Source organism: Mus caroli, unplaced genomic scaffold (genome assembly GCF_978045245.1).
Source record: "Mus caroli unplaced genomic scaffold, Mus_caroli_1 scaffold_8, whole genome shotgun sequence".
Lineage (NCBI taxonomy): Eukaryota > Metazoa > Chordata > Mammalia > Rodentia > Muridae > Mus > Mus caroli.
Genome location: NW_028227263.1, coordinates 19,899,848 through 19,927,199, shown reverse-complemented (window position 1 = coordinate 19,927,199; position 27,352 = coordinate 19,899,848). Strand labels below are relative to the sequence as shown.

The 27,352-nt window shown below is 51.7% G+C and overlaps 2 protein-coding genes across 8 annotated transcripts in view; one reads left to right on the top strand and one right to left on the bottom strand.

The window, feature by feature from the left end:
• Positions 1-19,167, top strand: part of Katnip (katanin interacting protein) — a 169,602-nt gene extending 150,435 nt beyond the window's left edge. For all 6 annotated transcript variants that reach the window (XM_021167736.3, XM_021167737.3, XM_029479630.2 and 3 more), the window contains 10 exons: positions 5,191-5,368; positions 10,257-10,422; positions 11,294-11,451; positions 12,569-12,633; positions 13,619-13,729; positions 15,544-15,683; positions 17,052-17,153; positions 17,596-17,756; positions 17,841-17,929; positions 18,360-19,167. In XM_021167736.3, the coding sequence (XP_021023395.1) occupies positions 5,191-5,368; positions 10,257-10,422; positions 11,294-11,451; positions 12,569-12,633; positions 13,619-13,729; positions 15,544-15,683; positions 17,052-17,153; positions 17,596-17,756; positions 17,841-17,929; positions 18,360-18,418 (1,229 nt within the window). In that variant the 3' untranslated portion in view covers positions 18,419-19,167. The remainder of the gene's footprint in view (positions 1-5,190; positions 5,369-10,256; positions 10,423-11,293; positions 11,452-12,568; positions 12,634-13,618; positions 13,730-15,543; positions 15,684-17,051; positions 17,154-17,595; positions 17,757-17,840; positions 17,930-18,359) is intronic.
• A 4,178-nt stretch (positions 19,168-23,345) lies between these two features.
• The window catches only part of Gsg1l (GSG1 like), a 199,688-nt gene continuing 195,681 nt past the window's right edge, over positions 23,346-27,352 (bottom strand). For both annotated transcript variants that reach the window (XM_021168971.2, XM_029479143.2), the window contains exon 7: positions 23,346-26,135. In XM_021168971.2, the coding sequence (XP_021024630.1) occupies positions 26,038-26,135 (98 nt within the window). In that variant the 3' untranslated portion in view covers positions 23,346-26,037. The remainder of the gene's footprint in view (positions 26,136-27,352) is intronic.

Genomic DNA, 27,352 nt, shown 5'->3' with positions numbered 1-27,352 from the left:
TCTGAGTATGGGGTCTCTAAGGTAGCTCTGAGGGAGGATGAGTGGAGGCTTCTGTGGCCCACGCTGAGGGGCAGGTAGGTCTGGACAGAAAGCAAAGGTACCCTCCTAAAGGGCTCAGCCGCTAGATGGGCTGGGTCGATACTGGTGTTGAGAGAAATCTTGGTCTTCATGTCCCTGTGTCTTCATGTCACTGGTTATAGGCTACATCCAGAAGATCACACCTTTCTGAAGATACTCATTAACCCTGTAGCACAGGCAGTCTCCTGCCCAGGACACGGGTCTAGTGCCTACTGTATACTGACCTCTTCCTGCTAGCTCCTCTGCACCTGCTTTCCCCAAACCTTCCTGCTGTCCTCAGTGAGAACCCTCCCCTGTTCCTTCCTTTCCCAAAAGGAAAAAATGGTCTCTTAGACAGAAAGAGCTACTGCTCTTTCCACTCAGGTCACTGAATTACTTTAGACTAACAGACTAAAGAGCTGTAATTCTAGCACTTCAGAGGCAGGGGCAAGAACATCTGAGTTCAAGGTCAGCCTGTGTTCTGTGAGAGCTCTTGCCTGAATAAGTGAATAAACAAACACACAAATAAATAGGCAGAGATGGTCCATTTAGCATATAAACTGGGGGACCCTGATAATTTCGGTTCTTAATGCCCACATAAAGTCAGGCATGGCGGCGCACACCTGTAATCCCAGTGTTGGCAGGATGGAAACAAATAAAACTCGGGGGCTCTCTGACCACCAGTCTGTCCTAATTAGTGTGCCTTCCCAGTAAGGAGATGCCCTCTGCCTTCTACATGCACACATAACATAGAACCTAATACACTGGAATACACACACACATACACACACACACACACACACACTGAATGAGTAAATTAAATAAATAGTCAACCAATGTCAGGTGAAAACTGGGCTTGGGGTGGGTTTGTCTTTGAGAGGCAGACCTGGGCTTTCCCTGACTGACCTCACAGTTCTTAGTGTCCTCATTTTCCACATTAGACAACTGAAGCTCATAGAGCCAAGGTTGGGACCTAACTCCCAAGAGTACAAATCGTCCCCATACTACAGTGAGCCTCAGGGCTCTGGTTAAGAGGCTACTTTATGCCAGAGGCCTCTCGAAGGACCAGTGTTTGCAGTGAAGCTGTAAGGTCCTAGAGATAGCAGGCCTTTACTTTTTACTGAGTTTGCTTTCCTTGGGGCTTGAAACATGCACGTGTGCATGCACACACACACACACACAGAGAGGGGGGAGGAGAATTGAAATTGAATCAAGCTGAATTCAGAAAAAAAAAAAAAAAAGAATCTATTGGTTTTGTGGACCTAGAAGTTAGGGTCACTAGTTTCTTAAGCAGCTGGATGTAGACAGGGAAATGACATCATGGAGACTTAATGTGTCCCAGCCTTTCTACCATGGTTGCCTCTTGTTCCCCTCCCTGGGAGCCATGCACCAGTGGCTCATGGGAAGGCTGTGCAGCAGAAGCTTCAGGGGGCTTTGTGCTCACATCCACCTATTACTAGCAACCCAAGAGCAAAAACCACGTTTGCTGTCTGGAAGATCTAGCTCTAGAATTAAGTCTCTGGGTCTAGCCTGTATCTCAAGCCTGTCCATACATTCATTATGCAGTTCACTATGTGGAGCTGGACAGATAGGAGATATGAAAACCGTATCTGACCAGACATGGGTTATAGCTGTCCCTGTAGCCTTGTGAGAGTGGTCAGCTGCCCAGACAACCTGGATGAGCCAGAACCTCTTCCTGGAGGAGAAGAAAGGCAGGTGAAGATGCTGCCAGGGAGAAGCTGCCACTGTCCTATCTTCGTACTAATTTTCCCCCGAAGCCTATTTACCAATGTCCTTTGTATGGAACCAGTCCAGTCTTTCTCAGAGACGACATCACAGTGCTCAGAGAGGTTGGCCCGGGCGTAGAGTACTGTGACTGTGATCTTTGTACCTGCTAGGAAAGCATTGAGGCCTCTCCACTGAATCATTGCCTCCCTCTTGAGCTTAGAGCCCCAAGATTCCTCCATCTCTTCTCTCCGCACCCCCATCCCATCCTCTACCTGCTTAGCAACCTGTGCATGTGAAGTGCAGTTTAATAAGGTAGCCCCAGGGGTGTGTGCTTTGGGGGGAGGCAGTGGGTAGACATGGCCAATCCTCTTCATGCTTTGAAAGGGGAATATATGACTTGCTAATTTGCAGATGACACTCATTTGGGAAGTTTTGCAAATATCAGCCGCAATGAATAGGGAAGAAGTCGAGAGGGCCAAAACATGAGAGAAATAACAAAATTAATTTCCATTTGTATAAATACTAATTGATGCACCAGAGGAAAATGAATATGGAACATGGATATCAGCTCACAAGGAGAGCTAGTGTATTCAGAGCTCTGAATCAGTGGGATCAGGTGCAACTTACAGACACAAAGGGACTGTGGGCATGGGAAAGGCTTCTTGTTCCTTTCTGCCTCCTCCTGTTCCTCCCTTCCCAATCTACTCCCTCCTCCACCGTCAGGCATTCTCTCCTAGACACTACCCACACCACTCTGTTGCCGGATCAATCCCTTCTCTTCCATCTATGTTCAAGCTGTTAGGCTCCATCGCCTCTTAAACACACCTTGATTGTGTCCCTGCTGCCCTCTCCTACTAAGAGCACCCTCAGTAAGGCCTCTCTCAGCACCAGTGTCTAACCCTCTAAGACACAGTTCAGCCTGCACCCATATGTGGGCCACCATGGTAGTGCACATCTGTAGCCCCCAGGCTCAGGAGGCAAAGCCTGGAGGATCATGCTTTGAGACCATCCTAGAATGCAAAGGGAGACATTGTCTCAACAAAGCAAAGAAAACAAAAAGTAACCTGCTAGAACTTCCATTGCTTAGGTCATGAACCTCTCAACTTCCACGTGGCACTGAGCTCAACCTCCTTTTCTAGCTTCATGCTCCTCTGCTCCCTTGACTAGCTGCTTGCAGATATGGGCCCAACTTGTTCTCTCAACCTAGAATAATCTTTCTATAGGAATGCAGGATAGCACGGCTCATCCTAGCATGCAGGCCCCAACCCAGTTGCCATCTCTCCTCCCCTCCCTAAACACCCAGCCCCCACTGTGCCACTCACCACCCATCCCATCATTCTGTTTGGGCATGTGGCAGTGTGTACAGCTGTGTATCAGCATTTGCCAGGTGTCTGTGCTCACTCTGGGCTTCACTGTTAGCTATTCACATCTCTAATTCTAAAACCATGGTGAGCGCATACAGACAATCATGAGTATTCATTTACCATTCATTGTGAAGTGGGAGAGGCATGTCCACTAACCACCTACCTACTTTTTTTTTATTAGGTATTTTCCTCATTTACATTTCCAATGCTGTCCCAAAAGTCCCCCATACCCCCCCCCACCTACTTTTCTACCAGTCAGAAGTTTCAAGACAAAATTTGATTAAGCATCTATTTGTTGGCAGTGCTGTTCTAGGCTCTAGGGATAGAAGAGTCAGTCCTGGCCTCAGGGAAATAAACAAGGACATTAATGTAGAACACCTCTAGAAGTGAGGATAAAGGCAAATGGAGCAAGGGCTTGGAGAGTCGTGGAGGCACAATCTGAAAACCACTAAGAGATGACATTTGAACACGGCTAATAGAAGGATTATATCAGTTAGCCTGTGCTGCAGAGCAGACAAGTCCACAGTGGAGCACATGGATGCAGTGGTCCACAGTCATCAGTGCTCCTCACCCGAGCCACTCAGGTGTTCTCCCTCAGCCTGCTCATGGCTCCGAGCAGCCAGCATGTGGACTAGCCACTGCCTGCATGTGCTGCTATGGGCCAGAGCAACAGGTGACGGAGCTCTCTTGGCACCAGAACAGGCTAGAAAGAAAAAACAAGCGCCTGTGCACATAAACCGTGCTGCCCAGATGCAGGGTGGAAAAGCTGACCCACCATTGTGGCCACAAGCTAGAGGGGCAGCCGCTCATTGACTTTACCATCCATTTCCTGGAGGGCGTGTGCGCATGACGTTCCATGCTACTTAGGACCCAGGTCTCCATCACTCCTGAGATGCTCAGGCCAACTTTGGGACCTCAAAGAGGAAGTTTGAAGGCTGACTCACAAAAGGGTACTGGGAAATGGCAGGGCATAGGGCAAGAGGTCAAGTGCAGGGAGGTGGGAGGTCGCAGCCTTGTCCCCAGAGAGTTCTGAAGTTTTCCTGGACTTGCAGATCCTCTTGTAAGAAATATGGAGCCCCTCACGACCCCAGGCTTTCTGCCAGCTCCTCTGAGCACACTGTCACTCTGCAAAAGTCCAAAGATTAAACCTTAGGTGCTGAACAGGCCAAGCACCTAAGGGTAGGAGAGCCCATGCACTTGGCCCTGCTCTACTGGTAAAGGAGGCACTCCAGCCAAGCCTGTGACAGGGTGACAGGGCATGACCCAGACAGGGGAGCCTTCTGGGCAATGGAATGCGTCACCTGGCATATGTGTCCCAGGACCACAGAAGGTGTCCTGGAGTGGTCTCTGGTGAAGGGGGCGGGTGAAAGCAGAGGAGGAAAGATGGGCTCAGCAGTCACCTCCATTACTCTGAGTCCCAGGAGGGCTCATACAAGGCTCATTTGCATAAAATGTTAAATTCTGGGTATGGGGCTTCCTGACGTGACCGACCCATTTAGGTACTGCCAGGCATGCATTGGCAGTGAGCCTCTACTATATGCTGGTACCTGGGTACACAATAGTCTAGAGAGACAGTGAGGTTGTTCCCTTAAGGAGTCAGCCACCTGGCAGGCCATGTGGGCATTTACTGAGTAGTGGCCTCTGGGGATTGGTAGAGGAAATATACAAAGACATCGCAGGCTGTGTTTGCAGCACTGGCCTGGCCCCTGAAACATGAGTATAGACCACAGAACAGGAATAGCCTTGTGACACAAGAAAGACATAGAAAAATGAACACTGGAAAGATCATCTGGGTAGAACTAATTCGTCCTGATGCGTGACGAAGCCAGGAAAGGAACACCTCGATGCAAAACAACATGAAAGAGCCAACAGGGTACGAGACATGGTGTGAGGTGGTCCAACTGTGTGGGCTCCTGCCTGCAGCATGGCCTGAGTAGGCAGCCTGGGGACACCTGAGAAAAGGCCCATGGAGAGGCTGAAGGACGGTTCTTTGCTGGCTCCAGAGCACCTAATGGCGACTGTCTACGTCCCTTTCTCACAGGCCTCCGACTAAACTTGACAGCCTCCTGGGGGGACCTGCACTACATAGGACTCACTGGCCTAGAAGTAGTAGGTAAGGATGGCGAGGCCTTGCCCATTCAACCACACCAGCTCTCTGCCTCTCCCAGGGACTTAAATGACCTGCCAGAGTACAACGATGACTCACGGACTCTGGACAAGTAAGTATTAGAAGCTTAACTGTGGCAGTTGGGGTCTAGAGACATGCATCAGGCACATCAGATACTGCCTGGGACAGCATGTGGCCAAAAGAAGTAAACCTGACCCTTTGCACAAGTGACCCCTGTTACAGAACAGTCAGGATAAGAAGTCAGGCTGGTGTATCTGCAGATGCTGCATGCTGTGATATCACACAGGCCTCAGTGAGGGCCTCACTCAGAATAGTCTGTCCACCTTGATGCTGACCCACTCTGCTTGCACATACCTGCCCTACGCCTTACCCCTTCACAAACTTGAAAGTGATAAAGTCTGTGTTGGCCACTATGGCTGCTCTGCTTCCTGCACATTCCAGAGGCCATGGCCAGGTGAATGGGCAAGCTTTTTATAGAATCCATCCACAGACATCTGTCATTCATCATGACTGGCACTTGGCCTCCTATATAAACAGCTCTGTGACTTAATTAGAGGCAAGGACAGTTGAAGGATGGGAGTTCAAAGCTCGCTGCTTTAAATTTCCAAACCTCATGATTATAACAGTGAGGACAACAAGAAGAACCAATAGAGCAAGTGCCACATTGGAATGGTAAGGGCCAGACACTGAGCTGCTAGTAGATTACAGATATCCATGAAAGCCACAGCATACACTAGGACTCGTTATTGTTGTCCCTATGTACAGAGGAACAAGCTGAAGTCAGAAGGTGGCCAAAAGTGCCCAGACTGGTTAAGTGGAGTTATGATTTAGACATAGGCTATGGGATATGCCAACACAGCACTTAACTGCTGAGCTGGGTATCTTCTCTGCCTCAGTTTCTTTATCCATAGAATGATGACATGACTACAGGTTGAAAGTAGAGTGGTCACATTGTAGCCCCTTGTCTTGGCTGTGTCCTCTTTGTCCCTTTAAGATGTCCCTTCACTGTGGCCTTCAGTCCTGCTGGCACTGACTGCTTGGGGTCACCGTGGGCTGTAGATCCTGGCAGGTCAGCTGGCAGACCTAGACTGACCCTATAAACTACCTCTGGCCTGCCCAGTTTGACCGTTCCATCACCTACTTGACCGACGCCCCCAGATCATCCCAGCAGCCTCTAGCCCAATCTTAATGTCATCCTTAAACATTCCTCTGTAAATCTCTGACCAGGAACACCCTCAATGTCCTTGTCACACCTAGATCTGTGGATAGTGATACCTGAGCCACCAGATAGCCTCTTACTGTTTGTGTACTTAAGCTAAGATCCAGTAATAAAGTGTGCTATTCATTGTCTGAGAAGCACTTGAGCTTCAGTGAGCTTTCTTTCATTTTTCCTTCCTTTTTTCCTTTGTTTATTTTTATATTTTAGGTTAGACTACAAAGAAATGGGTTTCATTAAGGCACCTTCATACCCACATCATCACACTTTGTCCTCACTCCCCTCCTTCCATTAGCCTCCTTTCTTCTCCAGTTAAGCCATGACTGCTGCCATGGTTTAAGTATAGTCTATTATGCTTCTATCCCCATCTGAGGATCCTTCCTTCCCTCCAGTGAAACCCTTTCTAATTCTTTAAAATAAGTACACAGGTACGCACTCGTATATGACTTAAGGTTTAGGCTCCATAAGCTAGAAGACACATAGACACGTAGACATATAGACATATAGACAAGGAAGTCTGGTTTGTTTCTCTTAGCTTTCTAGCTGCATCCATTTTCCTGCAAATACTTTATGGTTGCATTTTTCTTTATGGATGCCTAAAATTCCTTTACATGTATAGAACACATTTCTTTACCATCTATTGATGGACACCTAGACTCAGTCCACGTCCTGCCTCTGTATGTTGTAGCAGAGCAGTAAGCATGAGTGTGCAAGCATCTCGTGCTGTGCTGATGTACAAGAGAGTTTCAGCTGGACATATGGTAGATCTATTTGGGGTGGGGGTGGGGGTTGAAACCATCCATAATGATTCTTATGACTCCTAACAGCAGGAGTGAGGGTTCCTTGTTCCCTGTATCCTCTAGCATTGGTTGTCATTTGTCAATCCTGCCATCTGTAGCTGACAAACATTGTTCCCATTCTATAAGCTCTCTTCACTCTGGAGCATCCACACCTCATGGTTCCCAGTCTGTGAGCTCTCTTCACTCTGGAGCACTCCCTACCTCCAAGGTTCTGGTTTTCTTTTTTTTTTTTTTTTGGTTTTTCGAGACAGGGTTTCTCTGTGTAGCCCTGGCTGTCCTGGCACTCACTTTGTAGACCAGGCTGGCCTCGAACTCAGAAATCTGCCTGCCTCTGTTCTGGTTTTCTTAAGGCAGGGTCTGTGTGAACCCACAGGACTTCAAGTTCAAGCTGCTCCTTCTTCAGTTTCCAGTGCTGGGGTTATAGACGTATACCACCAACTCATCTCTGCTTTTTTGATTGTTTTTCTATTTTTCCTTTATTGAAAGATTTTTCAGTCGGATGTGGTGTTTTATGCCTTTAATCCCAGTACTCAGGAGGCAGAGGCAGGCAGATTTCTGAGTTCAAGGCCAACCTGGTTTACTTAGCAAGTTCCAGGATAGCCAAAGCTACACAGAGAAATCCTGTCTACAAAAACAAAAACAAAAAGATGTTTTTCATTCACCACATTCTGATTATGGCTTCCCTTCCCCAACTCCTCCTACTTCTTCTCTTCCTTCCCTCTCTTCAGGATCCACACCCTTTCTGTCTCATTAAAAAACAAACAGGGATCTAAGGAATAATAATAAGTGAGATAGTAATACAAAAACAAACAAATGGGAATAGAATAAAACAAACAGAAGAAAAGGGCCAAAGAAAAAGCATAAGAATGTTATACAAACATAAGAGACACACATTTGTACACACAGGAATCCCGTAAAAGAACAAAACTGGGAGCCATAATGCAAAGGACCTGTAAGGCTTTTAAAAATGTCCTGACAAAACATGAGACAAAGAACCTCCAAAGATGGTATTGAGCACCTTTTCTGTTGGCCCTCTGCTGCTAGGCATGAGGCTTGACCTGAAGCCATCTTTTCCCCCTGTTGGTGATCTCAGATTCTGGGAGTACCTGTGTTCACTTATGTATTTGTTTGCCATATTTAGTGGTATTTGTTTGAAGTTCTGGGGCTAGAAACCAGAGCCCCTTTGCAGGAAGGGCAAGCATTCTACTACTGACTGCCCCTCCCCAGCCTTTGACTATGACAGGATGGCCCAGGCTCTTCTTGCCTCTCTTGCCTAACCTGTCCTCTACCATAATATCCCTGCAATGACAGACCCCAATCTATGCATGAGAGACTTATTGCTGCTGAGTATCTCATGGGCAGAGCCAGGAGGTGACTGCAAGGGAGGAGACTTCTTTTGCCACCAGCCTGTCTACCATCTACCTCCAGTTTCCCCTCTCCAAAAACTCTGCAACAGTTTTGCTGGCAGCCAGTCCCCAAGATAGAAGTGATTGCTCTGGAAGGAAACAGCAGTCTGCAGCAGCCAGCTTCCTTCACAAACAGCAGGGTCAGCCTGCTGAATTTCCTCAGTTTTAACATGCCAGCAACTGTAAGACACACCATCCATCAATTTAATAACAGCCTTTTAGAGCACAGGAGAGAGAACGCTTTACCTCCATGGATGAACACTTAGATTTATTCTAAACCTCAAACTATCAAATGGTAAGAGGAAAAGTTGATTTTAGATATGGGAATTGTGGCCACAGCCAGAGTTGCTCACAGTATAGTCGCCCTCAAGATCCCTAGGGTCCAAGGGTGGAGTGTGTGTGTTTGGGGTTGGGGGCTGATTATCTCTGAGTCTGGGTCTTCAAGTGGCCATGCCACAACAGAGGACAAAGGTCAAGTCCAGGCTGCAGAGGCTGAGGCAGAGATAGATGCAGAGAGGCTGAGGTAACTGGTTTGGAAGCCCCTCCTGCTGGCTAGGGTTTCCCTGGGGCATTCAGACCTGTGGCTACCAATCAGGTTTAGCTCATCACGATCAAGCCTCTTTTTTTTTTTTTAAAGATTTATTTATTTATTATATGTAAGTACAGTGTAGCTGTCTTCAGACACTCCAGAAGAGGGCGCCAGATCTCGTTACGGATGGTTGTGAGCCACCATGTGGTTGCTGGGATTTGAACTCTGGACCTTCGGAAGAGCAGTCCGGTGCTCTTACCCACTGAGCCATCTCACCAGCCCCTCGATCAAGCCTCTTATGGCACTGTTTCCTGGCCTGGGTCTGCCAGGTTCCCTCATGTTTACCAAGAGAGAAGGGAGTCACTTCTGCCAAACTACCTCTACATCGTGCAGATCATCTGGACAACAGAGAGGAGACTCCACCCCCACCCCAGGGCACCCCTTCTGAGCACTGACCTCATTCCCAGCCTGCAGCTGGTCCCTGCTTCCTGTGGTCTGCCTGCATGGCCACGCCACAACATCTCATGCCGTTCACCATAGCACATCCTCTGTGATGAGCTTACTTCTACATTCAGCCTTCCTGACACACAGAATAATAATACTTAGCAAAGTGTCTCACCCTGGGGTCACTAGGCAGAGGGAGTCTCAAGGAGGACACAGCTGTCTCTGTTGAACAGTTGAGGACTAGTATCTCTTGGCACCTTCTTGATCACACACTGTTTTTACCCCTTCTTTTTTTTTTTTTTTTTTTTTTTTTGGTTTTTTGAGACAGGGTTTCTCTGTGTAGCCCTGGCTGTCCTGGCACTCACTTTGTAGACCAGGCTGGCCTTGAACTCAGAAATCCGCCTGCCTCTGCCTCCCGAGTGCTGGGATTAAAGGCGTGCGCCACCATGCCCGGCTGTTTTTACCCCTTCTTAAGTATTGCTTGACATCACTGCTCTCCCACCTTCCAGGATATAGCTGGGTGAGGGAAGCAGGCTTCCTGGAGGCCTCCCACTGTCTTGCTGACCTGCCCTCCTTGCCTGCAGGTTAATCGATGGCATGAACATCACCACCGAGGATGAGCACATGTGGCTGATCCCCTTTTCCCCTGGGTTGGACCATGTGGTTATGATCCACTTTGACAGAGCCCAAAGCATTGCTGGCCTGCGCCTCTGGAACTACAATAAATCTCCCGAGGACACCTACCGAGGGGTAAGCCGGGCAGAGCGGAGTCCACTGTCAGGGAGGCAGGGTGATGAATGGCTGGTGTGGGTGCTGGAGAGGAGCATAAATCCTCCAGAACCTTCCGGGTGGAGGGAGGGGCTGACATCCAGGGAGAGAGCAGGCCGCACTTCCTTACAGCCCGGGGCAGCCTAGGGGAATCGCAGAGTGCCCTTCCCACACTGTCCAGGCTTGTGTGTCAGCCGCAGGCCTGGTGTCCACTGAATGCTGGGGAGGGTGGGGTGTTGTCTGGTAGGCTTATGTGTGCACCTCATTTCATCAGGCTCTTACCCTGCCTCTCCTGTCCCACCTCTCAGTGTTCTACGGAAGGCTGGAAAGGGCTACAATTCTCTTGGGGGGCAACACAGCTAGAGTCTGGTCTGTCAAGCATGAAGCCCACACTCTTTCAATTGCTGTGTGGAAAGGCAGGGATGGCAAATGGCCTCGGAAGGCTTGTAGGTCTTTGCAGTTTGCTGGCAGATCCCAGCTGCATGGCTAGAGGATTCCTGCCTGGGCAGGATATGCGTGTGTGTGTGTGAGTGTGTGCGTGTGTGCGTGCGCGTGCTCACAAGTATGCTCACATGTGTGCATGCGTGTTCAGTAAGCTCTCGGTAAGCACAGTGCCTGCCTGTCAGCGCTGAGGCTGTGAGGAGCAGCAGCTGGGTCTCTGCTCTGCACCCAGACAGGACTTAGCAGTGCTGTGAGTAGGAAAATGGAGCCTTTGCCCATCTCACAGGTGAGGAAGGAAGTGGAGAGAGGCTGGAGGCCTACACAGCACTGGTGGTAGAGGTTGTGCTCAGGATGGAATGTGACTGTCACAGAAACTCAGGCATGGCCGGCTTTCCTATGTCTCCTGTACCAGGTCAAAATCGCTCATGTGTCCCTGGATGGCCTGTGCGTGTCTCCTGCAGAAGGCTTTCTCATCCGAAAAGGGCCTGGCAACTGTCACTTTGATTTTGCACAAGAAATCCTTTTTGGGGACTACCTACAGACCCGGCTACCGCCAGCACCCACCAGGAGGTGAGGGAGTGGGGTCTGGCCCACCAGCGCCCTCTGTGTGAGCACCCTCAGGGATGGAGCCGCAGTCACACATGTTGTCCAGAAACACCTCTGGTTGCTTCCAGCCAGCGCCTGTTCCCAGCCCTGATCCTAAGAGCAGAGCAGATGAAAAGCTCTCACTTGGGTTTGCCGGGGTGTCCTGGAGACTGCTCCAGCACCAAAGTATAAGCCAAGTGAGGTTTGCCAGTGTCTGAGCACCAAAATCCACAATAGTGAAGCAAAAGAGCTTACTCCCCAATGGCAAATTGTAACAGTGTCCTTGCTCGGGACAGCCCAAGGAGGTCTATAGAGAAGAGCTATAGGAGCCCAAGGAGGAGAGGGCAGAGCGGTGGTTGTCTCTTCTAGAGCCACTATGGCCCATGCTGTTGAGTCTGCACTTGGGTTTTGGTTTTGAGTTTGGTTGGGGGGTTTTATTGTTGTCTTTCCTGAGCTAGGATCTCACTCTGTAACCCTGACTAGCCTAGAACTCACTATGGAGATTTAGGCTGGCCTCAGAGTCCCAGAGATCTTCCTGTCTCTTAGAGTCTATACTTGAAAGCAGTGATTTTATACCCATTTTACAAAAATGGAAACTGAGGCCTGGACTGGGGATCATGAAGTCAATAGTGCTCAGGACTTCCCCTTTGTGCCCTTTCTCTTCTGCATCCCCATCCTGCCTATACTCTAGGGGCTTTACTATACCCAGTTTGACTGCTAGGAGAGGCCTCCTCAGATTTCTGCCCATCCAATGGCCTGTCAGGCACCCTGCCCCATCACTAGCACCTAGCCCTCAGATTCACAGCCTCTGTTGCCCTTTAGGCATGTGGTCAAGAGAGCGACCCCAGAGGCACACCCCATTCAAGTGTGGCTTGCACAGTGGCTTCATCACTCCGTCCAGGTGTCTGCACCTCTAAGTTAAACAAGTCCCCACTTTTAGGTACTCTGAGGCTTACAAGGGTCTGTAACAAAAAAGAGCTAGGTCCTCCACTGCCCCCATGGATACACTGCATCTCCCCTGGGCTGCTATATCTGCATGTGGAGTGTCTCTCAGTGACTCTGGAGCAGAAGGGTTCATGGTGCTGTTTTGGTCTCTTTCCAGGCTAGATGCAAAGAGCCTGGAGCGAGCCAGCATGGACTACGAGGCCCCACTCATGCCCTGTGGCTGTATCCTTCTCCCAGAGCCTGGCGGCCGGAGTGCCTACCTAATGAAGGTGTCACTAGGTCATAGTAGCAGCATGGGACCCTTGGAAGACTGAGGTTGTGGAAGTGGCACAAAAGACCCAGCTGAGGAGGGCTGGAAAAGAGACAGATGACCCAGAAATATGGCGGGGACAGAGTTAGCAAGAGCACCTCCCCCTTTCTGGTGTGATCTCATTGCATGGCCAGCAAAGCATCAGCCAGCCCTGGAGCAGGCCGCAGGGCGGCCTCACCTCCCAGCCATGAAAACTAAAGCACAGGAGGCAGGCATGGTGGAGGCAGGAGGATCATGAGTCCCAGACAGTCCCTGACTACATAATAAGACCTGTCTCTTTAAAGAAAAGAAAAGAAAAGAAAAGAAAAGAAAAGAAAAGAAGGAATGAAGGAAAGAGAGAGAGAGAGAGAAAGAAAGAAGAAAAGAAAAAGAAAATTGAAAAGAAAGCTAGAATTAAAAGAAACAAGTCAGAGAAGCCAGATAGTTTGCCTCTGCCTGTATGGAGGTATCCAGGTCCAGAAGGAAGCAGCTGCTTGCCTGTGACTGCCTGGGGTGGTCTGACTTCCACTTCTGCTGGGGTGGGGCAGGGGTTGCCTTGCGCACATGGTCTCTGTCTGTAGGAAACCAGACCGGAGGCTCTCCCTACTCCAACATGCTCATTCCCAGGACCTTGGAAGACAGGGAGGAGTTAGTTCATAACCAGGGAAACTGAGGCTGAGATGGGAGTGGTCCCAGCACCAACTGTCCATATGGTCTGCTCCTAGCATTCCTGTTCCTTCCTGTTCCCTCCCAGGGCCCAGGGTAGGTGGGTGGCAAGTGTGATGCTGTGCTCCTTTTGACAGACATCCATCTCTGGGAGGGACTCTTCCATCAACAAACAAGAAAAGCCCATGACATCTGCCACTGTGTGGCTTTCTTCTCCAGAAAACAGCTTCTCTTCCTTAATGACACCCACAGTCATTTTCCAGTTCCAGCTGCTGTCCAGCTGGGGCGATCCCTACTACATCGGCCTCACAGGCCTGGAGCTGTATGACGAGCATGGGGAGAGGATCCCGTTGTCCCAGAACAGTATCCTTTCTACCAGGAGCAGGAGCTGGCACTGCAGGAGGAGGATGCTGCTGGAGTTGGGTGCAGGCTCCCAAGCCTATAATTCTAGCACTTAGGAGGTGGAGGCAGGAAGAGTTTTGCCTATGTAAGGCAAATTGCCAGTACCATTTTAAGGGCAGCCTGAGCTACATAGCAAGGCCCTATTTCAAAAGACTATGAAAGTCAGACATGGTGGCGCACACCTTTAATCCTAGCACTTAGGAGGCAGAGGCAGGCGGATCTCTGTGAGTTTGAGGCCAGCCTGGACTAGTAAGTGAGACTTTGTCCCAAAATGCAAAATCAAAAGGAAAGAACTGATACCGATGGTGGTGGTGGTTACGGTGGTTATGATGTGGGGTGATAGTCGGGCTGCTGCTGCTGCTGCTGCTGCTGCTGCTGCTGCTGCTGCTGGGGAGGACGATATGGAGGGATGCCACTGGGCCCTTCGAGCTGTTCCTAGCCACACTAGCCAAGGCCACTACATCTGGTTCTCTTCAGACCTGAGTCCTGTGGTTGAGAGTGTGGGAGATTCCTGCCTACCACAGGCCTTCTCAGAGGTCACGGGCAGCTGGTGTTCTAAGGCTCTGAAGTCTGCAGGAGAACTCAGTGGGAAAAGTGCAGTAACTAGAACCTTTGCTCACAGTGTGCCATGCTGGAGCTTGTCGGTTGGCCCATAGGGTTCTGAAATAGTTGGCGACTGATATTTTTAAATGCCAGCCTCTGGAACTTAACCTGAGACGTGGCAGTACAAGGCCCTCAGTCATGTGAAATGACCATGACTAAACCAGAGGACCCATGGATGCCTTTGACAGTTCACCTCAGCGCTGACTCCAGGAGCTGTTATCTAACAGCCCTTAAACTCAATGCTTCCTGGGGGGCTGCTTCTGTGCCAGGCACTGCTAGCCAGCATTTATCCCATGAACCCCACAGAAATCTTGTGAACAAACATTCTAGAATCTTAATTGTCCAGGGGAGGAACTTGAGACAGAGAGGTTGTTTGCCTGAGGTCACACAGCTCAGTTGTAAAGCTCTGAAGTCCCTGCCTGTCTTCTGTGTCACCTGCTTATCATCAGCACCCTTGAGCATGTGACCTCTAGATCTTCAGGTAGAGAAAGGCGTGGCCCCAGAGCATCCTGTGAGCGCCTGGAGTCTCTGGAACTATTGTCTTCCTCATAACTTAGTGAATGAATGACTCCTGGAACTAAAAAGTCCACTGACATCACCAAGAGGGCTCATAGCCACTATCCTCAGAGGCTCTCCTGCCCATCTTAGAGACATTTTTGCTTCATTTCAGGTGAGGTGACAAGATCAGTGGGGTCTAATGGCTTGCCTGAGATTTCCTGTCACGGTGACAGAGCAGGACCCAGATTCTGCACGTGCATGTTGAGGTCTCTTCTCTAGTCAGCTCCTGTTGGGGCAAGGTGGCAGACTTGACAAGGTCATGACCTGCCAGAGTTGCACCTGCCTGCCCAAATGGGGTGTGACCCGTGCTTCAGAGCAGTGGCAGCACCATCACCTCTCTCTGTGCTTCTGCAAAGCCCTTATGTCCAGCTAGCTCACCTGTGGTCCTCTGACTTTGAACTTGACCCCTTAGCCCCACACAGATGTGTCTCCTTGGCCACAACCCCATTTTCTTAGAATGCATTTATTTTCACTGTCATTTCCCAGACTGCTAAAGTATAGGGCACCAGCCCAGCATCTCCTGACACACACTGCTGACAGCTTAACACACTTGAGGGTAACCCACTGTGCACAGCATATGAGTTTGGGTTATGACAGCTTAACCTCCACCTCAGATATTGCTGCCTTCCCAGACAGTGTGAATGCGCTAGAGGGTGTTTGCGGGGATGTGAGAACCCCTGACAAGCTTATCGACCAAGTCAACAACACCAGCGATGGCAGGCACATGTGGTTGGCCCCCATCCTGCCTGGCCTGGTGGGTACCTGGCCCTGGGGTTGGATGGGCACCTGCCCTTGGGCCCAGTGACAGCTGAAACACTTGGGGACCATCAGAGAGGTACCAGCTGTGGCTAACAGCTGTGGGTATAGTCCTTCCAGGCTTACCATCCATTCTCTCTCTGCATGGACTTTACCCAAAAAGGCACCAGATACCAGATGTGTGAGGGGCTCCAGGAACCCTGAAGTCAGGAGTCTCTGTACAGGTGCTGGAGGACAGGGACCCACTGGCCTCATGTGCATCTTGCTGCCTCTGTGTGTCAAGGCCCTCTTCAGCCCACTCCACCCTGGCATCCTTCATTTTCCCCCTCTCCTTGGCCTGTCTCTGCTCCTTACATCACTACCCACAGCCACAGTGTGGCCACCTTGCCCTCCCATAGCCCCAGTCGGCCATGCCGTCCATCCTTACGCTGACTGCTTTTCCAGGTCTCAACCCTGCAGCAGGCCTGGCCCACCATCCTGGAGAGCAGGCAGGGAGGTCCAGGAGAGGGTATGCCATCAGCACCCTCCACCTCAGAGCCAGAGCCTGTTTTCAGAGCATGGTGGGATCCTGTCCTGCGCATGTAACTAAGTTTAAGATGGACATTTTCCACATGGAGGAGGGAACAACTCCCATAGACCCCAGGGCTAACTCCTCAGGCTGGTCGGTCCCCTGTTACAAAGGGTTACACCCGTCCTGAGGCCCTCAGACCCCAGCCTAAAGCAGGAATTCACTGCTGTCCTCTGGCTGTTGCCACTCTCCTAGTGGGAGGCTAAGGGTCTGAGCAGAAAGACTCCAGTCAGCCAGCACTGTGTGCAGGCCACTGCATGCTGCAGGCTGGGCCCATTCACACTTCGTTCTTTATTTGCCTTCCAAGTGGCCCCCTTGTGATGTTGAGGCTGCTGCTAATCTGGGGCTGAGTGCTAGGTACTCTGTAATTCCCCAGCAGTCATGGGCTAGAAGAAACCATGGCTCTGGTACACAGGACTCTAGCTTTTTCTCTGTGACCCTGGGAAAGGACAAATGAGTCGCCCGGGAAGAAGCTCCTGGCCTCTGCAGGTGGGAACTGTCCCTGGGTTTGACCTGAGGCAGGGCTGCTCTCCATTCTCCACCAGTATTTAAATGAGGGCCACAGCAGCAGGAGGCAGCAGGCCCTCCCAGAGCCAGCTCAGCAGTTTATTCCAAACGCAACCACACGTGACTTGACTCAAAATGGGCTCTGAGGAGAAGAGAAGCCACAGAACTCCAGGCTTCCCACATGCAGAGTGCTGCGGCTGGCACCTGGGGCCCAGCTCCCTGCCCCATGTCTGGCCCTGCCCACAGCTGTTTCCAAACACAGCCGCTTTAATTAGCCTTGCTCTCTGACAGGTGAACCGAGTGTATGTCATTTTCGACCTGCCCACCACTGTGTCAATGATCAAACTGTGGAATTACACGAAAACGCCTCAACGAGGAGTGAAGGAGTTTGGCGTGAGTCCTCACTAGCTGGTGTGGGAGATCCTTGTGCTTGCTGGAAATTAGGCTGGCCAGTTATCATTGCTGCAGTTTGGTCTCTATCCCCAGTCACAACCTTGAGCAGGGAAATGGCCTGGAAATGATCCAAAGCAACCCCTGAACTTGGCCCTGGCCTTGGTGTTGCTTTCAGGGCTCCCTCTAGAATCACATGGCCTTGGAAAATGACTGGGTGGTCAGGTGGAGAGAGCAGAAGTCGTGGGGGCTGCAGACTCAGTCTGCCTCCATCTCTACACTTGGTCACCCAGTGCTGGGAAAGTCCCGGAGCCTCAACTTCCCAGTCTGCAGCCCAAGCTGACAGCGCATGCCCTTCATGCTGCCCACACGGCACTTCAGAGGAGCTTGGGGTTGGATCGCGTGTGGGAGGGCAGGGCCTCACTGGGGTCCCACTCTGTCTCAGCTGCTGGTGGATGACCTGCTTGTCTACAACGGCATCCTTGCCATGGTGAGCCACCTGGTTGGGGGCATCCTGCCCACATGTGAGCCTACCGTACCCCACCACACCATCCTTTTTGCTGAGGACACTGACTTCTGTCATCAGGAGAAACACGCCATCATCAGGTATGCCCCTGACCAGCCCTAATGAAGATGGATGGCAGGGATGTGGTCTGGAGGCTGATGAGCCTTCTGTCTTCCCTGTTGCAGTAAGCCGGAGGAAGACCAGGACATACAAATGATGAATGAAAACCAGGTCATCACTACCTCGAGGAGGAAGCCAGGCACTGCTGACCCAGGTGGGTGATGTCTCTGCCCTGGGCATCCCTGTCAGAGGCTTGATCTAGGTGGAGAGGAATCCGCTGAGTGCACTGGCCTTGCCCTGCCTACCTAAAACCTCTTTCCCTTCACTCTTGTCCCAGAGCGACAAGCAGCTTCTGGCTACAGGCTTCCCTGTGGCCAGGAGAGAAGGCAAGGCACACTGTGGGGACACCAAGTGGAGGGCTCCCTGGGGCAGGTGGCATGTGAGCTGAGTCCTAAAGGACATCTGGTAATATAGGCAAAGGCCCTGGGGATGGCATGATAAAGCCCACTCCATGCATGAGATAGGTTAGGCAGGGTGCTCAGAGCTTAGGCTAGCCAGGTCTCCACCTATCTGAATGGCCAGCGAGGTATATAGTTGTTCTCAAGGACAGTGTAACTCACACTTCCTGTGTCCTGTTTCCACAGCCTTGCGCCCTAAAACCTGCATACGTGAGAAGGAGACCTCAAGGCGTTGGCGGTGCTGACTGGAGCAGGAGGGAGAGCCTCTTCGAGCTGGCTAGGCTCTATCACCAGCCCTGAACAGTACCCATGTCCTTCACACTTCAGGGTTGGCCAGCTGGGACCCCAAGGGCTGGAAGAGCATGGAGGGATAAGGGACTTGAATCACAGCCCCAGGAGCTATAGGGGTCAGATGAAAGGGTCAAGAACAGGATAGCTGTCTCCTGCCACATGGGGCTAGCTGCTGGGAGCCAGGGATACCTGATTCCTCTCTGTGCCTCTCCTGTGAGGTCTAGAAGAGCAGAGCCTCTGGCATCCAAGTCCTAGGCAGCCCCTGACCCAGGCTCAGATCTCAGTACCATGACCATGGAGCCCATGGCCCTCCACTACACAGTCCTCCTCACTAAGGGCAATGGAGCTGCAGAGAGGCCACTGCTGAGGAGCCAGCTGCTCTTCCTCTATCCAGTGCCTTTGGAGGCCTGATGGGGTGAGTCCTAGGTAGCCTCTGTGTTCTGTTCAAACCTGATTCAGGATGGGTCAAGGGCATGTGTCCTGCTGAGGAGAGGAAGTGAGCTGCAGTGAGTGCTGAAACCTGCCCTTAGCCCCTATATCTCACACACACACACACACACACACACACACACACACACACACACACACCTACCTGCAAGTCAGAGTTGGGAGGGCCTAGGCTCAGCCCTGCCTCTTCGCCCTGCAGTCCAGAGCCCCATACGTGTGTGTACATCTATGGAACAAGCTCAGATCAGGAAGCTAATCATTCTCCCAGCAGTGGGTAATTTCTGGTTCCAAATATTAATCTGTTATTTTCCTGGCTCGGGGCCCAGTGGGGCGGTGCCATGGTGCCGAACTCAGTACGTTCTGATACTACCAAGAATCACAAGCGCTTTTAAGCAGCAACACCCAGCAGCTGTACAGATGTTTTAATTCGGAGCCAGCTGACATGCAGATAGGATTGCTTCTCTGATGAGAATCCATCATCTCTGTAGCCTCTGGGGCCGCCCCCTCCCCTCACCACCCCTGGCTTCTCCAATCCCAGATGAGCCGCACACCTCCCAGGAGAGCCATCAAACCAACTCTGCGGAGGAAGCCAGGGCCTCTGCTCTAACAGGAGTCCAGCTTCTCCTGGGGGTGGGGGGAGCTCAGGTAGATTTTTCTGGAGCACCCAAGACTGGCCTTGGTGTGCTGCTCCAAATACTTGGTCGGTTTCTAAGCATACGCTCCATGCACCCTCAGAGGGAAGGCACTGGCAGAAGCATTAACTCTCAAACAAATGTCTATTTTTCTTACAAAATCAATAAAAGATGTTATTAATAATAGAGTGTGGTACACCGGATGTTGTCAGCCAGGGGAAGCCCGTGTTGTCCATCCCAAAGCCAGCGTACATTTGAGGCTTGCTGAACATTCAGGACGTGGCCCCTCTGAACTGAGCCTGCATTGCCTGCAGGTGGGGACGTGCCCTTAGACTCCCTTTCTTCCTGGAATCCACCTGCCACCATGTAAACAGACGCCATAAACTATTTCATCCATTTTACATATAAAGTGCCTGGCTGTGAGAGAGGCTGCCATTAGAAAGGGCCCAGGGTGATGCTCTCCAGATGTCCCCGTAGCCCCTTCTGATGGCTTTCATGTCCTTCACAGCCAAGAGGTCAAGGCAGGGAGCACATGTGAAGGATCAGAGCTATGGCAACAGTGTTCATAGGGAGGCCCCAGCCTGAGGACCTGCCACAGGCCAGGGAGCTTGTACAAGCCCAGGGCTGTGTCCCGAATCACAGGTGTTGCATGCTCCTAACACCACACACGTGTGGGCTCTAGGCCTCTCTGGAAACTGCTTGGCCCTCAGCCCCAGCATAAGGGCAGCTCGTGGAGCCTTATTTCATTGTAACAACAACAATAACTGCAATAGGAGCCAGCTTATCTGAGGCCCTCCTCCAAGCAATGTGGGTGATGGACACAGGCCGCACTTGCTGTAGCTGCCCTTGCCTCCCCTCGGTGCAATGGTTCTAGAGCAGGCAGACCTGAGTTCTAGTACAGGTGCACCATCCTCTATTCCCTAACCCAAGGCACCCTCTCCTGGGCACCCCCTGGCTGTGTTATCTCAGTGGAGTCTGGGCTCCACCCAGGCTTCCCTACCCAGACTGCACAGCAGCAGTACCTACTTCTGAGAGTTGCCCCTGCATGCAGACCTTGGGTCTCGTGGTGCATCACTCCAGGAGGCATTCAGCTAAGCCTCCTAGTGACTATCGTTCCATTACACACAGACTTGGGAGCAGGATGCAGGGATCCTGGGGCTGTATGACACTGACAGAGATTCTGCCAGGGCAACAAGCCATCCTCCTGCCTGCCCCTCTGTGTTCAGCTTCAGTTGACTGCTCCAAACACTTCTCACAGCCGTCAATGGGACAGAGAGCCATGCCCACCCTATACTCCACTCCTACCCCTGTCTTTTGTGGCAGGCTCTTTTCTACCAGTTCTGAGACACTTCACCCAGTTTGCTCCCTCCTCAGCAAGGGAAGGTGGGAGGCACAACCCCCGGGTAGTCCTGTCCCCAGCTTGGCCTCTCCCTCTCTCAGACCCCTCTACCTCTACTTCTTCCTAGTCTCCCACCTCAGCCAGACCCACAGGCAGCAGCAGGCCACCGTCCTCCAGGAAAGCAAAGGTGACAGTATAGGAGCTCGTGGACAGTAGTCCAAGAAGGACTGGCCAGGGGACAGGAGCTGTGCAGCTCTGGGGACAGGCAAAGCCCGGCAGTGACTTCCTGTCTGTCTACAGTGGAATCCTCATTGCAGAAGACTGGCTTTTCCTCATGGCAGTGACTACCACTGCTCTGAGTGCTACACACAGTGGCCGGGGTAGAGCTAGCTGTCCAGCAGTTGTGGGTTGTCTTAGTCTCTGTTGCTGTAATGAGACACCATGACCAAAAGCAGCTTGTGAAGGAAAGGGCTTATTTAGCCGACATCCAGAATCACAGGCCATTGAGAGAAGCCAAGGCAAGAACTCCAACTGGGCAGGAGCCTGCAGACAGGAACTGATAGAGAGGCCGTGGAGGAGTGCCGTTTGGTTCCTCATGGCTTGCTCAGCCTGCTTTCTTATACAATTAGTACCACCTGTCCAGGGGTAGTGACGCTTACTCATAATGGGCAGAGCCCTTGTGCAACGATCACTATAGACTTGCCTACACTCTTATGGAGGCAACTTCTCAATTTAGGTTTCCTCCCTTCAGATGATGGTAGCTTGTGTCAAGTTGACAGACTAGTCAGCACAAGGGTACCCAGAGCCAGAGCACCGGCCCACCCACCATCCAGAATCTGATTTGCATAGAGGTAGGGGACACCCTTCCCTCTCCTTCAATCCTAACCTCTGTGGCCTCCAGTGTCTGCCTGTCCAGAATCCCGTCCAGAGCAAGCCTGCAGCAAGGCCAGCTGCCAGGCACCCTCCCAACCACCCCTCCTCTGAGCTCTCTGACTCTAATGACTAGGCCACCATCTCCCCCAAGGCCTGATGCAGTCCCTCAGTTTACCCTGTCCCCAGGCTCACACAGACAAAAGGAAACCTTAGCACAGCAGCGTGTGCTGACCCTACCTGTCCAAAAGACCCCATCAATGTCTGTCATCCCTCATGAGGACCCCATTCTGTGCCATAGTCCTGGAGTCTCCCACATCACATCCCAGAAGTCTGCTCAGGGGCAGTCTGTTCTTACTCCAAGCTCCAAGCACTAGGTTCCACTGCAGCACCGTGGGGGTAACTCTCAACCCCAGGACCTTTGCATGAGCTGTGTGTATAACACACACTTTACCTAGTGTCTCCTGCCTCATACTTCAGCAAGGGCTTCAATGGCTCCTTATAGTTTCCACCTGGCTCTCCTCACTCTTTGAAGTGGCTTTCTTATTGTTAGGGATGGCATGGGTAACCTCCTGCCCTAGTATGTTTCTCCATCTTGTTTCCTTGAGGCAGCTCTGTATACAGCTATGTTCTGAATATGTGTGTCCTCTGGTCTCCCAGTGACCTGTTTTCAGACAGGGTCAGCCACTGAGGCAGGGCAGGATTCCCACCTAGGCCTGTCCAAGTGCACATGAGGATGCTTTGTGCAGCCCTCCTTTGTAGCAGCGGCTCCTGCCAGCCTTCTCATCAGGCCTGGCAGCCAAGGCCCATGAATCAACCTGACATTTCCATTACCTGGGAGATGAGTATGTGACCAGGTCCTGGTGCGGTGGGGGCCGGGGGGTGGCAGGGTAACCACTCATCAAGGCCACAAACCAGGGAAGAAGTGGTGACTGGGACCTGCCCGTCATCTGTGGCCAGGGAAAGACAGCCATGGGTCCCTCTGCACATGGAAAGAGGAGGTGACAGTCATGTGAGGTAAAGGCATCAGGGAGCCTGCAGGCTCTGCGAAGGCCCCTGTCTGAGGCCTGGGAGTTGTGTCACATCCCCAGACCTGAACACTAAAACAGTCTACTTCCTAGCATGGCATCTGTGAATGTCAGTCTGGCCCAGGTCAGCTTCTGAAGATCAATGGCCACATGTGGTCCAGACCTGGGAAGAGTGACAGGCATGCACCAGCTCAGGGTGTGAAACAGAGCTGCTGAGCCCATGTAGATTGGCCTTGACTCCCAGGACTCTGGGTGGTTTGTAGCTCCTCCCAGACCAAGTGGCACTTCCCCGATTGTAGCTCCAGGCAGGAAGTACAGTGGCATTTGCTCCCAGGAGGAAGACAGCCCTCAAGAAGGTGACTGTAAGACCATGATGTCAGTAGTCTGGAGCTGCTTCCTCTTATCTGGCCAGCAGCCTTCCTGCTGTACCGGAAGACAGCTGGGTTCCAGCTGCTTCCCAGGAGGACCTGATGTCTCATGGCTCCATGTCCACCCTCCCTTTCTTCTCTCCTGGCAATAACCCCCATTCCAATCACCCGCATAGCACAATCACAGACCACTTGCATGACTATTTATTTAGTATTTTTCTTTAAGCCAACTCTTTTTACTGAAATGCCTATTGTGGTTCATTCTACGCAGCAGTGCCTGCATCTGGAGCGTGGACACGCCCGTACACAGTTTTCTAATACACATTTACATAAACACAGCTATTAAAATAGATGGCAGTTTTGCAACTAAAATCATTTCCTAGACCTCCTGGGGCCCATGACTAACTTCACAGGGCTCCTGGATGACCACTAACACCTACAAAGTTCCTGGTGGCAGGGTCAGATTCCAGACCAATGACCATGCTCAGGCCCCATCCCAGTGGCTCCCACTTGTGAAAGGCCAGTGCCACCACTCCACATACTGGTCTTCTGGTGCCCTCACAACTGTGCAGGACTCTGCCAGGTCAACTTTGTCTCCCCCAGAGTCACTAACTGTGTGAACACAGAGAGGTGCTCTCAGAGTGACTGAGCACAGGCATGTCTGCATACAGAAGCACGGAATCATCCTTTACCCCTCGTGCCCTGCCTGACACAGGACAGTACCTTAAGCCCTCTCTTCCCATGCCAGTCCCTCCTCTTGGCCCCTAAGTCAACCACCTGGCCCTCCATGGGCCTCGTTCCTCACCTACAGCACTCTCCTCACACTTGGGGCCCTGCAAGAACATGGGAGTCCCGCCTTCATCATCTACTCTAGCCTGGAGCTGTGGTGACTTTCTAGACTACACACCTCACTTTGGCCTGTCCCACCCTCTCCAGAGCACCCATCTGTCCCCAGGATAAGTTACAGGTCCCCAATGAAGCTTTGAGTCCTCTCTGCAATCTGGTTCCACCCCCACAGACCTCCAATCCCTCCGTGCTTGCCTTTGGACCATTTGAAAGCCCTCTCCTGTCCTGTCCTTCCTTCCACAACCTGACATCAACGAGATGTCTTGGATATCATTTCCTTGATCGCCGACCCTTCAGGTGGTCTCCGACAGGCACCGCCTCAGCTCCATGGCCCCAACTCTCCTCGGTGACATGATGGCAGGGTGCTTTCCATGGTCTAGACTCTGCTATTCCCTGTGCTCACAGGCACCATTCTGTGTCACCCCCACCCCCACCCCCAGCAGCTGTAAGAGGTAGGTACAGTGAAGAGTCCCATCTACAGGGTAAGGCCACCGGGGCTGAGGAGACAGGATCTGATGCTAGGCAGTCTGACTCCAGAGCAGGTACCACACCCAGCACTAATACACTGAGCTGTCACCTCCCATTCCATCCCTTGTCTGCTTCACTGGAAGATTCAGTGTTCCATCTCAAGAGCCTGCCACACTGTGTGGCACACAGTAGGGGCACAATAGATGACACCTGTATGCAGACAGATGCACAGATAGCTGGATGATGAAAATGGCTGAAGCACGGATGGGTGGATGGATGATTGACAAGGGGAGGAATGACAGTGACAGATGGATAATGGGTGGCTGAATCATGGGTAAATGGATAATTGAGGGTGGGTGGATGGATGGATGGATGCTGGCTGGCTGGATGGATAGATGGATGGTTGGATAGGTGATGAGTGGCTACATACTGCGGAATGGGTGAAGGATTAGATAGATGAACCACATGTGGATGGATGGATGGATGGATGGATGGATTGATGTTGGTTAAATGGTCTTGACACATGGATGGGCGGGATGATGAATGATGGGTGAGTAGATGGTGAATGGATGGATCATGGTTGGATGAATGGATGCACAGATGAGTGGCAGTAGATGATGGTGGCCAAATGTTGGCTAAATGGCTGGCTGGTGGGACGGTGGGTCATGGGTGGGCAATGGGTGGATGAGTGAAGAAGAAGACCACATTCTGCCTCGGTCTGCCAATCCTTCAGGGCTGGATTAGGCTCTTGGGATACTAAACTTGGATCAAGTCTGGTTTAAACTCACAGTCGCACATGTCATCTCTAGTCTCAAGCAAGAAATTTCTCTCTCTGGACCCAAGCTCTCATAGTCAAGACAGGAATTGTTTTTCCTCCAGGCAACTGAGCCAGAGGTTTTCTGTAAAGTGGCCCTAGACACAGGGTAAAGGACCCCCAGGGTCAGGGTGGTGTCACATTGCTGAAGTTCCTAAACACATGTGCTGCTTCTAGCTCCTGGCCTTCCTCTCCTGCTCTGCCCACCTGTCTCTATCTTGATCTTCCCCAGGCCAGGCTGGACTCTAGCTGATCTCAGTGCCCAGGGCTTACATCTCGGGTAAGTTAATGATGGGGGAGCCAGCCCATACATAGCAAGAGAACAGATTCAACAAGCATTTATTGAGCCCCTCTGTGTGCCTGCTCTGTGGCCCCTGCAGAAGCAGACACTGCCTCTCCCTCAATAAGCCCTGCTCCCTGTCCGCACAGGACCCTGCCCCTCTGGGCACCTGCTTGACTTTGCGGCTGGCTGTGGGTGTCTAGCATCCAGTGGTCAATGCCCATGTTCTTCCTGGCTTTCCAGCTGGGTGGGGCTCTTAAGTGTGGTGGTGGCCGCTGTCTCCGAGTCTCTGTGCCACCTGGACAGTCCCTCAGGCCTGCTTCACCCACTTCTGGGGCTCCGAGACCCAGGCAGTGGTGGCAGTCTAGGCCTGGTGTCTCCACGACAGGAGAGCTGAGTCCACAGCACAGAGACCAGGCTTCCGTGTCCTGTGGGAGGGGCGTGCCAGTGATGGCAGGAAGGCCGGGGCGCTTGGGCCACATCACACCCAGTGCCCCAGGACCCAGCACTGACGGTTTAGCTCTGCCGCCTCGTGAGCTGAGCTCCGTGGCCAGGAGTCTCCCATGTGTGGCTGGTGCCCTGAAAGAGACAAGGCAGATGCTGCTGACAGTGGCCTTCTTCCACCCATACCACCTTGACCTCTGGCCCAGCCTCAGCTTGCTTCTACCTGCTCCTGTCAAACCACCGTCCACGGACTCACCAGCATATGGAAATGCAGCCAGTGCTCGGTGCCAGCCCACTCACCCACAACCCAAACCCACTCATGCTCCTCCTACACGCCCACCCCCCACTCCCCACAGACCATCACCCCATTCCACTCCACTTCATGCCCACCAGCCCTCTTCCTGCCTACATCTGCCTGTAATCTAGGTTCTAATGCTTGCACACACCAGCTTACCCACCAACAGAAGTTCACTGCCTTGTCTGCCCACCGTGTGTGTGTGTGCGCGCGCGTGCCCACAGGCTCATTACCAGCCTCTCACCCTACCATCTCTTAGCCTTTCCATCCTCCTCACATACCTAGGTTTTATGCCCCATCCCAATAGTGAGTATGTATCAGTGAACCCAAGGTGACCTTGAGTATGTTGTCCCCACCCAACACTGCCCACTGCCCTGCTTTTAAGAGACCTGGCAAGCTGAGAACATAAAGCCCCTCCCTGTCCCACACTCTTCCTCCTGTACCCCATTAGTTCTTGGATCTACCCCCATCTTCCCTCAGGTATCCTCAAGGTTTCTCTGATATGCCTAAACCAATCCTGTCACTCGTAGGGGACCACTTTAAGTGTCCCAATACTTGCTGTCCAGTGGAGCTTTCTAGACTGAGTGCATACCACCTTCTGATGGGGAGCCTGCCTGCCTCCCCTGCCAGACCAAAATTCTGTCTCCCTATAACACAAGAAGGGCAGAGGCCAACCACAGATCAGCAGCTGGGCCAGCATGGCAGCCACACGGAGCTAAGTGGGTCAAGGCTTCCTGATTCCAACCTTCTCCATCGAGAGACATTGTACTCTGAGCTCCAGTGACTACGACATCCTTTAGGGTCAGACAGTTCAGAGAGAACCCATCAGGATGAGATTCTGAGCATACCACTGGCACTTGCATACCTCTCATGACAGAGAGCTCACTGCTCCTCTGTCCCCATGGGACCAGCCACTAAGAACGGCTTGCTGGATGCAGAAGTTGGGAGATGCGCAAGATGTGTGTCATTTTGTTCTTTTGGCTTTTCTCCCCTTCTGTTTTTAATATTCTTTAATGGTAGTGCTTTGTACATTTTGCTGTATTTTTAAAGGAATGAA